Source organism: Solea senegalensis, unplaced genomic scaffold (genome assembly GCF_019176455.1).
Source record: "Solea senegalensis isolate Sse05_10M unplaced genomic scaffold, IFAPA_SoseM_1 scf7180000015688, whole genome shotgun sequence".
NCBI classification, from domain to species: Eukaryota; Metazoa; Chordata; class Actinopteri; order Pleuronectiformes; family Soleidae; genus Solea; species Solea senegalensis.
Genome location: NW_025321418.1, coordinates 40,701 through 51,356, shown reverse-complemented (window position 1 = coordinate 51,356; position 10,656 = coordinate 40,701). Strand labels below are relative to the sequence as shown.

The following is a 10,656-nucleotide window of genomic DNA, read 5'->3' as shown; positions in this document are numbered from 1 at the left end:
TTAACGTATCACTAGATGCTGCTGCCACCTGGTGTTCATAATATGTACTGTCCCGTTTAATAAATCAGTGCAGAGAAATGACAACAACACATTCTCCATCAATGACGTTTCAATGTATCACTGTTTATTCATTCAACTGCATTATTTAATGACACGCTGCATTGTTCAACTGTAAAGTGTTATCATCTTCATGAATTTATCACAGGACTACAGTAGTAGTTAGTTAGTCGGTCAGTCAGTCAGTCAGTCAGTCAGTCAGTTAGTAAGTTAGTAAGTTAGTTAGTCAGTTAGTTAGTCCATACAGGTATGTACAGTGGCCTGGAAGTGCAAACCATTATTAGAAAAGGTGAAACAATTTTACAAATCTTGAGACAAATTTACATGTTTGAAAACAAATTCACAAAACATGAAACACAAACTAATTTACAAAAGCCACTGAGAAGACACAATTGTACGAGATGTAAGACACACTATTACAAGTGAGAGTCAATCAGCTGCGTACGGAGGGAAGGATTGTGAAGTAGCTGGATTATATTTTCATGCAGATATTCTCTTCTTTACGTCCATACTGAAAAGAAAAATGTTAAATTATATGACAAAACAACTATATCTTATCATTGGGATTACATGTGAAATAATTATATATATAATATATAATAAAACATTAGTAAAATATGTTGTAATGTACACTGTCCTCCTATAGTATTGGAACAGTGAGGCCAATTCTTTTATTTTTGCCATGGACTGAAAACATTTGGGTTTGACATCAAAAGGCGAACATGAGACAAAAGATGAACATGAGACAAAAGACGAACATGAGACAAAAGATGAACATGAGACAAAAGATGAACATGAGACAAAAAGAGGAACATGAGACAAAAGAAACATGAGACAAAAGAACATGAGACAAAAAGCGAACATGAGACAAAAGCGAACATGAGACAAAAAGATGATATGTGACAAAAGATGAGCGTGAGACAAAAGATGAACATGAGACAAAAATCTGAACATGAGACAAAAGACGAACATGAGACAAAAAGCGAAATGTGACAAAATATGAACATGAGACAAAAAGAGCGAACATGAGACAAAAAGAGAACATGAGACAAAAGCGAATATGTGACAAAAGATGAACACATGAGACAAAAACGAACATGTGACAAAAAGATCAACATGAGACAAAAACGAACATGAGAGAAAAAGATGAGCGTGAGACAAAAGATGAGCATGAGACAAAAAACATGAGACAAAAGAGAACATGAAGAAAAAGATGTGAGACAAAAGACCGACAAAAACATGAGACAAAAAGATGAATATGAGACAAAAGAGGAACATGAGACAAAAGATCAACATGAGACAAAAGATCAACATGAGACAAAAGAACAATGAGACCAGACATGAGACAAAAGACGAACATGAGACAAAAAGACTAACATGAGACAAAAGATAACATGAGACAAAAAGAACATGAGACAAAAAGATGAACATGAGACAAAAGAGAACATGAGACGAACATGAGACAAAAAGAGAACATGAGACAAAAGAGGAACATGAGACAAAAGACGAACATGAGAGAAAAGATGAACATGAGACAAAAGATGAACATGAGACAAAAGACGAACATGAGACAAAAGACGAACATGAGACAAAAGACGAACTTTTGTCTCATGTTCTATGTTGTGAATCAGATCAGATGTAAATCCCTGGGAGTAAAAGCTGAAATGAGAAGGCAGTTTGATTCATGAATCATGATCTAATTCATTTGTTTGGGCTTTTTTAAAGGCCTGTCCATTGGATTTTGTATTTGTGTTGAGTCTTCAGGGCCACCGTATATTAGTGATCCACCACCTCTTGTTATTCAAGAGTTCAGAGTGCATGAGTTTACAATGCTGATGAGAATGTACTAACAACTACACAAACATATGGATTACCATTCGTTTGAGAACGAGTGTCAGAGGATCTCCAGGTAAACAGCTGTTTCTGCATCAGCCTGCACCTCTCTTGTGAATCTGACTCCCGCAGCAGCGTGTCTGTCTGCACTTGATGATTCTTGTCTTCTTCTCTTTCGTCTCTCCTCACCTCTTCTGGCCACGGGATGAATCTGTAAATGCAGGAAATGTGAGATTTTGAGGTTTTGGACAAGGTAATTAAAAAATGATCAAGAATCAACAATACGTTAATAATTCAATACGTTGTTACTGTGGACAAAGAGTGGCGTGCAGTTCTGGTACACGAGCTGGTAGCTGCCGTTGGTGTAGATGTGAGTGACTTCTGTGCAGTTAATGTACAGAGGCATCCTGTCCTGACAAATCTCCATTCCCTCAGGGTAAACAGCCAGGTGTGCATTCAGGACATCTCTAACAGGAGCAGAGGAAGGTAGTTTGTGAAGTGTGTGACTCCCGCAGTATGGAACACTTTTCAATCATTTCAGTCATCATTAAAATCATGTGCTTCACATACTTTGCAGCTCTCCTTCGGCAGCAACAGAAAACTACGGAGAGAAGGAATATGACGGAGCAAACGACCACAGCAGGAATCACCAACCACCACAAATGTGCTGACACTGCAGGTTAAAGGGTTAACATATCACGTTAAACTAAACTTCATCATGAGGATTGTAATAATTCAAGAGAACAACATGCGTGGAGATGAGTGTCAGGGCTGACGTATCACTGGACTCCATCGTCCAACGTGCAAGAGTCTTTAAATTCTACAGCTGACTGACCGTGACACAGGCTGCAGCTTCATTTGTACTAAAGTGAGTCGGCACGAATGAACATGACACGTTTGCATGACCTCAATCCAATCTTCACTGTTGTCTCAAACTTGACCTATTTCGTTGTCTCTGAGACACACAGCACAGGTGTCAGTGCCTCACTTTATCACTGTGGATACACAAGAGCAGCACGGCGTGAAAAACAGTGGCGTGAACACACCTTCGCCTCCCTGCAGTAAAACCAAGGAGTCGTTTCCGAGCGCGTTGACAGCGAAGCAGACGACCGTCATGGGGCGGACCATTCGGCCCCTCAGAGAAGCTGTTTGCAGGTGAGACTCTGACGTCACAGACGTGTTGTAATCACCAGGTGGGACCGTCCCGTTAATGCTCCAGGTCACCACAGATTTGGGGTTGGAGTCAACTGAACAGTGACACAACAGCTCCATGTCCTGGACTAAACAGGTGGAGGACAGATGGACGATGGCTGGTTTATCTGCAGGACAGAAAAGACGTTGACTTACTGCGATGGAAGCAGTAAAAGCAGTATTACAGGATCAGTAGCTTCACATGAACGAAAGTATCTGAGAAAGTGTTGAACTTTTCTTTTAAAAAACTTTTAAACCAATGAAATCTATAAAAATCTTGTTTTGTCCTTTACTTAATTTAAAGGAAGAGTGTCAGTTGATGAGGTCAGTGCTCTGCATGCAACCACTGCGTTTGTAAACCACTCACTCTACCACACCAAAGGTCATAGAGAAAATCACCGTTTTCAGCTCATGTGGAAGTTTGTGTCACATAATGAAAAAAAGACGATTTAAAAGTCAGAAAATGAAACATTTGCAGACAGTAGACGGAGAATGAATGAGACTTTAGGATCACAGTCTTCAACAGGCATACATTTGATGAAGTACGTCTTTTTTAATCAGTGTTTCTGCATCCCCACTGACACTGAGATTGAGCCTCTGTCAGTGTGAGGTGTATGAAGTTATGTTGTCAACGACCAAGCTCGTAGTTTTATGTAGTAACAGTGTCTAATGGCTTTAGAGGTCCATGGAGCAAAAACAACCGCATCAAATGTATAGAGACGCCGTTCCATGTCATGTATTCAACCCGCCTCTAAAAAGCATTTGTGATCTGCAGAGCATGACAGCTGCGGGTTCTGTGATCAGATCTGATCTACTGAGCATGATCTGCATGGAACTAGATCCCTCAGAACATGCATCAGTACCAGGTCTAAACAGGATCAGGATTTACTGTCAGAGCCTGACACAGAGAGAAAAACTCTGCACCAAGTATGTCGTAACCACGCCCACACAGTCACAGCTAAAACAAACATTCATTCATTCATTCATTCATCTACAGTCACAACATGTCCATGAGCAGCAGCAGCAGCAGCAGTTGCATCAGGAGGCGGGATTACATTGTATGTTGAGCGGCGTCAGCCGGGACTCTCCTCGACCAATCAGGTTCCGTGCTGAGCAGCGGACTCTCGTGTCTCGAGTCACATTGTGCACACGGACCGTGTGAGCGCGCTGAGGGAGGTTCACTGTGCGGCCATGTTGAATGTAGGACCAGTGGTACTCGGACACTGGAGGGTCAGCTTTGCACGAGCACACCAACAGAGCGTTTCCCCCCTCGTGCACCCGCAAGGACAGGATCTGAACCTGCACTTCCTGTGGTGGAACTGAACACACCAACAAAAAAGAGATTAACTGAAGCGTAAAGAAAGTGTGTAAACAGACACAGTCACTACGACGACGCTTACATGTCACATGAACATCCTTGAAAGTGGCCAGTGATTTGACCCCTGGGTGGATGACCTCACACCTGAGCCTGGGTTTCACCTGGTGTGTCACGGTAAAAGTCAGAGGGGCCAGGAGCATCAGTCCATGCGGCTCCAGAGAGACGGTCTGTACCTCCCCAGCTTCAGGGCTGTTGAGCTGGACTCCTCCTCTTTCCCAGTTCCACTGCAGTATGGGAGGTGTGGAGGGGCAATAATAACTGGCAGAGCAGTTTAAGGTGATCAGCTGTCCCTCTGTGGCTGCCAGCGTTCCACTGATAACAGGAGCCTCAGGAGAGTCTGTCCCAGTGGAAATATCATCATCATCATCATCATCATCATCATCATCATCATCGACTTTTACTGCTGCTGTGCGTGTGTGCGTGTGTGTGTGTGGTTTTGTGTGGTGTGCGACGGTGCTTCAGAGATAATGACAAGAATGTGTGTCGAGGCTGTAGTGTGATATGATAAGAGGCCAGAAATATACATACATGCAGCTTCCTCCTCCGTTTAAGAGACAACTACAGATTCATACAAAATACAAAGTGCCCGAACCTTCATTTGTTATAACGAGTATTGCAGCATGATGAGATGAAGCTGCAGACATCTAATGAACGCTGTATTATTCTCTTTCTTCAAACGACAGAATATGTCCAATAAAAGCAACATGTGACTGTTGGTAAACATGAGGCGGTAACATGGTGTTAAAATAGAGAAATCACTTGTAAGCTCATGTATTGTATTGTATCATGTACAAATTGATGAGAACCATGGTCCGTGTATTTTTTACAGTGCACCACACATGCAACATCTTAGCCTGAGTGATGCACTGTAAAAACGTGCATGAAAACTTCTGTAATGTTAGAACAGAATATGATTGACTGCGCTCTCCCATGTTCATCATCCATACTCACCCACAACATCCACACTGAAGCTCCGCGGTTTCCCCCAGAGTAAGTCATCACCTGTTTTCAGAGCAATCTCAAAAAGACGCGAGTCATCCATCGTGACGCGCTCTATCTTCACTGAGCAGTCTCCGTCTGTCATTTGGCCAAAGAGTGATGTGCGTCCTTGGAAGTCCCTGCTCACCTGGTTCCCATCTTCACTGTTAAAAGCGACGCCTCGCAGGGGAAAGAAAAGGCCGCCACTTGTGAACCTCAGCCGAACATTCAGCCTCTGCTTTCTCCCCCTGAGAGGATGAGGAGCAGCAGGAGTGAAAGAGCAGGGGATCACCACACAGGACCCGGCCAGAGCTTGGACACAGTCAGGAACTGAAGGTACAGGAGAGACGGCCTGGATCTCAGTCCACAGGGCTGCTATAGTGAGCGACAGCAGATAATAATGAACAAAACCACACAACATTATTCCTTTTTTTTTTTTTCAAAAGTTTGTGAGTCAAAAACTCACAAAGAAAGAAAAACTCATTCTCTCATTCTCGTTGTAATTGACTTCTGTCGTATCATTCAGTGGTTAGATCAGCGTCGCCGTCAAACGGGACAAGAGAGGACACGTACGGGACAAATAAATGAGGCCCAATATACGGGGCGGTTGGTAACCCTGACAATAAGAGGAATAAGTCCAAAGATATTGTCTTTTCTATGTTGCATTAAAGCGAGACAAAATAATGGGACAAACAGAAATCAAGGGACATATGTGCCATTAATGTGATATTTTAATTGTTTGATTACAAACTCTGGCTTTAGAACCCAACGCTCTGCTCATGTGGCAACTAAGGAGGCAACAGCACTGGCCTACACTTATATTTTCAAGGCCATATCAGACAAACTACCCCCACGTCCCCATGCCCCAGCTCATCACACTGTTCCTCTTCAGTTGGTGAAACAGCTGGTTTGTACATTGGTCATGGAACAATCTGCAAAATTCACTCCAGCTTCAGCATTTTTATTTGCCTGGGAAAATTCAAACCTTCACTGCATTCACCCAACGTCAGCTGAAAGCATTACAATAATAGAAAAATAGAAAACATTTGAATAATCATAGAATTACTCACCAAAAAACAGGGTGTGCACATGCATGACTGCAGCGCTGCTCTGGCAGCAGACACAGGGAAGGACGAGCATACGCTGACAAAGAGGAGGAAGTGGCATCTTCTACTTTTACTCGGATTTATTTCATGCATTTGACTTCGAATCTATGATCGAAATATAATCAATATATAATAATCTATAATCAAGAACTGACATTCAAATCTTATTCAAACATTTTAAGGGCATTTATTTTCAACAGGTGGAATTCACTAAGGGGAAAAAAACACCTCAGCATGGATTTTTGAGACGCCACATGACTGAGTGAGTCACTCTCATGCTGTTTGCCATTTCCTCAAAAAGTGAACACGAGGGCAAATTCAACTATGATAGTGTTTGTGTAACAAATGTAAAGAATCATTTGTCCTAATGATTCTTTCTTGATTCTTGCTTCACAACTGACTTCACATCTGGACATGTGGTGAAAAACAGCACTGCACCAATCTAAAGATCAATCATCATGATCGCCGTTCACAGACAGACAGAGAGACAGACAGAGACTGTAGATTTCCTTCTTTGTCAGCAGAGTGATGACGGCGATGGACAGAGGAGAGACTTTCGTTGAGGACACAAGTCTTGTGAAAGGACGTCCCAATAGGTTTAGTAAAAGTCACCCAACGAACCCTGACTGACAAACTCACAGAAAAACAAAAACTTCCTCTCAAACTACATCAAAGAATTGAGAAAAGAGCTGAAAACTCAAATCACTCACTCACTCACTCACTCACTCACTCAGAGACAGTGTTGCCTCTGGCTGTGACAGCATGATGTTTGACGTTCACAGCACTCAAATATTTCATTCATAAATATAATAAATAATATTAGAAATGACAATGATCTGATTTGGAATAATCATCATTTTCAGACTTCAATCTGGTTCTGAACTTTTAGTGATGAGATTATTCAAATTGGTGCAGAGCTTCACACAAAGACTGAGAACACATCTTTATTCTGAACTGCAGTTCTTTATTATTATTATTATTATTATTATTATTATTATTTACTGTGTTTTACATTGACACACGACACAGACTTTGACAGATTTGAGAACAATGTCAATGCAAATTTCATGTCAGACACAAACTGAAATATTTGTCATGAAAGTGGGTGGAAAAGTGAACCTCATCATTATTTATGAGGTGAATACACTCCACTGTTTTGAATATCGTGTGAAAATAAAGGATATTAATATTGTAAATAAATGATAACACGTCTCTTAAGAACAGACTTCTTTGTAAAATATTCGCTGACAAAAATCACAAGAATATGGATTATTACGTCTTTTCTACAGCACATGAGAGTTAGTGTGACTAATGCAGCGTTCAGGAGAGACAACAATATACATTCACTGACTCTGGTCATTTCCATCACTGTGATATTCAGTGGATTCATGACAGAGCAGCTTTGATTTCATTTACTGTAGCAAAGCTTTTTCTACAGCAGGAAACATTCATTCATTCATTCTCATTCATTCTCATTCATTCTCATTCATTCTCATTCACCCTGTGGCTGAAACACTGATTGAGTGTTGGATGCTACTTTACACTTAGGGATCGGTCCTGTAACATAGTACTATGGGCTTTTTAAATACTATCATTAAGAGCTCATGTTAACAGTGTTGTTCATGGTGTTGGGAAGTCTGTGCTGACTTGTGCTTGGTCACACACACGCACGCACACACACGCACACACACACACACAGGCGCACACACTCAGTGTCTAACTGAACATAGCATGTGCACATACACACTCTCCTAAAGGCAGCGCAGCACTCACAACAGTCCCCGCCCCCTTCACCTCAGAAGAGTTGAGAGGTTAATAATGACGAGTTGGTTATGTGTGAATTGTGTCTGAAATCTGAAAGTAGAATATAAAGTGAATGAATTCACCCTCATTTCTGTCCCGTATGAGCCCTCATGTGCATTTTAAGATGCCACCTCCTTGTAAACGTTTTCTCACAAACGTCACAGCGGAATGGTTTCTCTCCGGAATGAACCATCATGTGTCTCTTAAGATTACTTTTCTTGGTAAACTTTTTCCCACAGATATTACAATCTTGTGGTTTCTCTCCTCTATGAATTTTCATATGCGCCTTCAGAGAACTCTTCAGTGTAAATCTTTCCCCACAGACATCACAACTACAAGGTTTCTCACCACTGTGGACCCTCAGGTGTTTCATAAAGTTGCACTTGTATGTAAATCTTTTCCCACAAACGTCGCAGCTACAGGGTTTCTCTTCTGAATGGACCATCATGTGTCTGGTGAGAATGGACTTCTGTGTAAATCTTTCCCCGCACACATCACAGCAGAATGGTTTCTCCCCTGTGTGAATCATTTTGTGCCTCTTAACGTCACTCTTCTTTGCAAACCTTTTCCCACAAACATCACAGCTACAGGGTTTCTCTTCTGTGTGGACCATCATGTGTCGTTTAACAACGGCCTTCTGTGTAAATCTTTCCCCACAAACATCACAGCTAAAGGGTTTCTCTCCTGTGTGGACCATCGTGTGTCTCTTGACGTCACTCTTCTTGGTGAAGCTTTTCCCACAGAAATCACAGTTAAATGGTTTCTCTCCTGCACAGACGTCCTGTGTGTATCCCGGTGGTTGGTGTTTTTCAGGAGCTTCACTCTCCTTGCACTCGTCACCACTGTCTTCGGTCTCGGACGAGTCATTTGCATCAGCTTCTGTTTTCATGGGTGGTGCAGGGCCCGTGTCTGGAGGAGACACCGTCTCTCTGCTCTCCACAGTTTGACTTTGATGAGGATGTGAATACTGAGATTCCTCTTCATCATCTTCAGTCTTCACATAGATGATATTGAGTAAGAACTTTTTGCCATCAGCGTCCTCCAGAAGATGCTCTCCCTCCTGATCGGTCCAGATCTCTTCCTCTTCCTCTTTGATGCGAGGCTTCCCTGGGTTCTCCTGATCAGGGCTGGTGATCAGCTCAGTGAGAACTTCTTCTTTGATCCCCAACATATGCTGGACATCTTCAGGCAACAGTGAAACAAACAAATAACCTTTGTTAAGTATACCAGGGCTGTCAAAGTGAACACATTAACACAAACTCCTTAAATATATATATATATATACACATAAAGAAAAACCATTAAATGAGTGAGTGTGTCCAAACTTTGGACACACTCACTCAAAAGTTTGGACACACCTTCTCATTTAATGGTTTTTCTTTATTTTCACGACTATTTACATCGTAGATTCTCACTGAAGGCATCAAAACTAAGAGTGAACACATGTGTAATTACAAAAAAGTGTGAAATAAATAAAAACATGTTTTATATTTTAGATTCTTCAAAATCTTTGCCTTGCACCCTTTGCCTTTGATTACTGCTACGCACACTCTTGGCATTCAAGAGGGTGTGTCCAAACTTATACGTATATATCTATATAGATATATAGATATATATGTATGTATGTATGTATATATATATATGTAATGTTTTATTGACAAACATTTGCCAAATACTATTAGATTCCATTGTGTTGTCATGTTACACAGCCCATAATACACTACACAACAAGAGAAATGTTACAGATACAAACTGATCACATGACCTTGTGTCAGTGTTTGACCAGCAGGGGGTTTGTGAGCACATTAACATTCGAGTGAAGCATTAGTCTTCACGTGACCATCACGAGCTCTCGGTGAATCGCTGATCGTGTCTGGGTTCCAGTATCGCCTTACCTGTTGAACAGTCCGCTAGAGGGCGTCTGTCTTCAGTCCGCCTCTGTGGATTTTCTGAACACGGTCTCTCGTGTTTCATCATAATGTTTACGGTTTACGTGACGTGTCGTTAGCGCTGACCCGCGCGGACCACCAACGAGCACCGGGAGTTCCTGTTTGCGGCAGTTATGAAGCCGCGCACCGGCGTTAGCTAACAGCGCTAACTTCAGCTAACGCGGAGCCAACACACTGATGCTAACAGTGTTCGCCGATGAGCGCAGAAACACAAGCTGCAGTTCTGGACACGATTCGGATGAATGGAACGTGGACACGTAACCGTGGTAACCGTGGTAACCGTGGACTACGGTTTGTCACTAGCATTCTCAAGTATAAACAAGGAAGTACCGCTAAGACTTACTTCCGGTACGGTCCCTTC

At 41.9% G+C, this 10,656-nt stretch overlaps 2 protein-coding genes across 3 annotated transcripts; both read right to left on the bottom strand.

Annotated features, from left to right (window-relative positions):
* Positions 1–102: 102 nt before the first annotated feature.
* LOC122762452 (B-cell receptor CD22) lies at positions 103–6,691 on the bottom strand. 2 transcript variants are annotated; one of them, XM_044017641.1, is made up of 9 exons: positions 6,508–6,691; positions 5,411–5,812; positions 4,482–4,796; positions 4,137–4,400; positions 2,937–3,209; positions 2,461–2,563; positions 2,192–2,357; positions 1,932–2,101; positions 103–568 (listed from the first exon to the last, which is right to left on the bottom strand). In XM_044017641.1, the coding sequence occupies exons 1-8, from the start codon at positions 6,602–6,604 to the stop codon at positions 1,952–1,954; spliced, it is 1,770 nt and encodes a 589-aa protein (XP_043873576.1). In that variant the 5' UTR covers positions 6,605–6,691; the 3' UTR covers positions 103–568; positions 1,932–1,951. The 2 variants fall into 2 exon arrangements, with proteins under 2 accessions (XP_043873576.1, XP_043873577.1); XM_044017642.1 differs by having other exon boundaries at positions 5,411–5,809.
* Positions 6,692–7,532: 841 nt separating this feature from the next.
* LOC122762453 (gastrula zinc finger protein XlCGF8.2DB-like) lies at positions 7,533–10,656 on the bottom strand. Its single transcript, XM_044017643.1, has 2 exons — positions 10,242–10,656; positions 7,533–9,528 (listed from the first exon to the last, which is right to left on the bottom strand). Exons 1-2 carry the CDS (start codon positions 10,321–10,323, stop codon positions 8,432–8,434), a joined length of 1,179 nt encoding a protein of 392 aa, XP_043873578.1. The 5' UTR covers positions 10,324–10,656; the 3' UTR covers positions 7,533–8,431.